The sequence below is a fragment of the Mus pahari genome, chromosome 5, assembly GCF_900095145.1.
Source record: "Mus pahari chromosome 5, PAHARI_EIJ_v1.1, whole genome shotgun sequence".
NCBI lineage: Eukaryota > Metazoa > Chordata > Mammalia > Rodentia > Muridae > Mus > Mus pahari.
Genome location: NC_034594.1, coordinates 96,268,436 through 96,270,112, shown reverse-complemented (window position 1 = coordinate 96,270,112; position 1,677 = coordinate 96,268,436). Strand labels below are relative to the sequence as shown.

Below are 1,677 nucleotides of genomic sequence, written 5' to 3'. Positions count from 1 at the left end.
TGGTGATCCAAGCCAAGTTCCCATGCTTTCCAAACAAGCACTTTACTGACTGACTGAAGAGTCTCCCGGCCTGAGAAAGTACTCATTTGCTTGTTTACAGTCCCTAAAATACTGTGCACAGTAACGGAACCCGATTGCATCTACTGACTTATAACTCTCTTCGAACAGAAAATCCGAGTACCTCTCCAAGGAATCTGGGTCAGGAGGAATGGGTACAGAGGAAGTAAAAACACAATCAGTTCATCCTCCGCTACCTTGGGTAACCACGCAGTCCTGCAAAGAGATGGCGTCGTGGCTAGCAAGGCTTTCTCTTACCTTGTCGAAAGGAGACAAGCCTTTAATTCTTGCTCTGAAATAGCCAGCTGCGACCAAGAGCTCCAGGATTTCAGTCAGCTTGACATTCTGTTCTTCGTCTTCTCTCGTCTCCACCTAGAACAAAAGGGATGCGAGTAATTGGTAAAGGCCATCTCCACCGAAGGGAAAAGAAATAAATCCTTCCGCTGCCATGGTTGCATCACCAAGAGTCTGATGCTCATATTAGCATGAGGACAAGAGTTCAGATTCCCCCGAACCCATGCAAATCCTGGGCAGGCATGGTGGCCCACCTGTGAACCCAGCACTTGGAAAGCAAAGACCATAGGCTAGCTATTTATAGCTAGACTAGCCACTAGCCCAGCTAGTAAACTCTAGGTTCAATTGAGAGGCCTTGCCTCAATGAATAAGGTAGAGAATGGCAGAGTAAGACACCGGATGCCAACCTCAGGTGTCGATATGCACTCACATACATATGTATTCAAACACGTGTGACTATCTATACACACATGTGAATATCCATACACACATGCATACAGACATGTCTAGACACCACACATGCAAACACACACATACAGATAAATAAAATAGAATTCCTTCAAGTATTTAGCCATCATGTGTCATAAAGACACTGCCAAGAAGAGGACACTATAGCCCAGAAGGACAATCTCCCACCTCACTTCATTGTATACATCGTCCCCACAGGATGCCTGTCATTTCGGAATGGAGAACTGTATTTTTGCAATAGAACCAATGACGTAAGTTTTTGGCCTAAGACATTGAATGGGGATGTTTGATTCCAAATTCACTTTACACATTAACGTGCTTACACAGAATGGAAAGTGGTCATGTGCTGACATGCAGAAAACAAAAAACAAAAAAACCACCCTTCTTGAAACCATAAAACCCCACCACACTCGTTAATACATCCAGTTACTAAATGGAGAACACTGGAGGCCAGAGAGACGACGGTGGTGTGTTTATTACTTTTAGAAAAACTTGCACTAGTTTGAAGGATCTAGTGTAGAACTGGAAGCCTACACAGGACTCCATAGCAGACGGTCAAGAAAAGCCTTAAAGCTGCAACAATAGCCCAGCACTTGCCTCATGACATGAGGATCTGAGTTCAATCTCCAGGACCCATATAAACACGCCAGCCATGGTACTGTGCACTTGTAATCCCAGGGACAGAAAGATCCCTGGGACTCACTGGCCAACCAACCTAGCCTATTTGGGAAGCGCCATGCCAATGAGTACCTGTCTCAAAGGAGGTTTTCAGCATTCATGAGAGTGACATGGGAGGCTCTATTTTAACCTCCACACATGTTCACATATGCACTTCAACATACAGAGAGAGAGGGGGAG

At 45.0% G+C, this 1,677-nt stretch overlaps 1 protein-coding gene across 2 annotated transcripts in view; it reads right to left on the bottom strand.

Moving 5' to 3' along the window:
- The window catches only part of Ccdc93 (coiled-coil domain containing 93), a 74,314-nt gene that overhangs the window by 71,096 nt on the left and 1,541 nt on the right, over positions 1–1,677 (bottom strand). For both annotated transcript variants that reach the window (XM_021198271.2, XM_021198272.2), the window contains exon 2: positions 316–429. In XM_021198271.2, the coding sequence (XP_021053930.1) occupies positions 316–429 (114 nt within the window). The remainder of the gene's footprint in view (positions 1–315; positions 430–1,677) is intronic.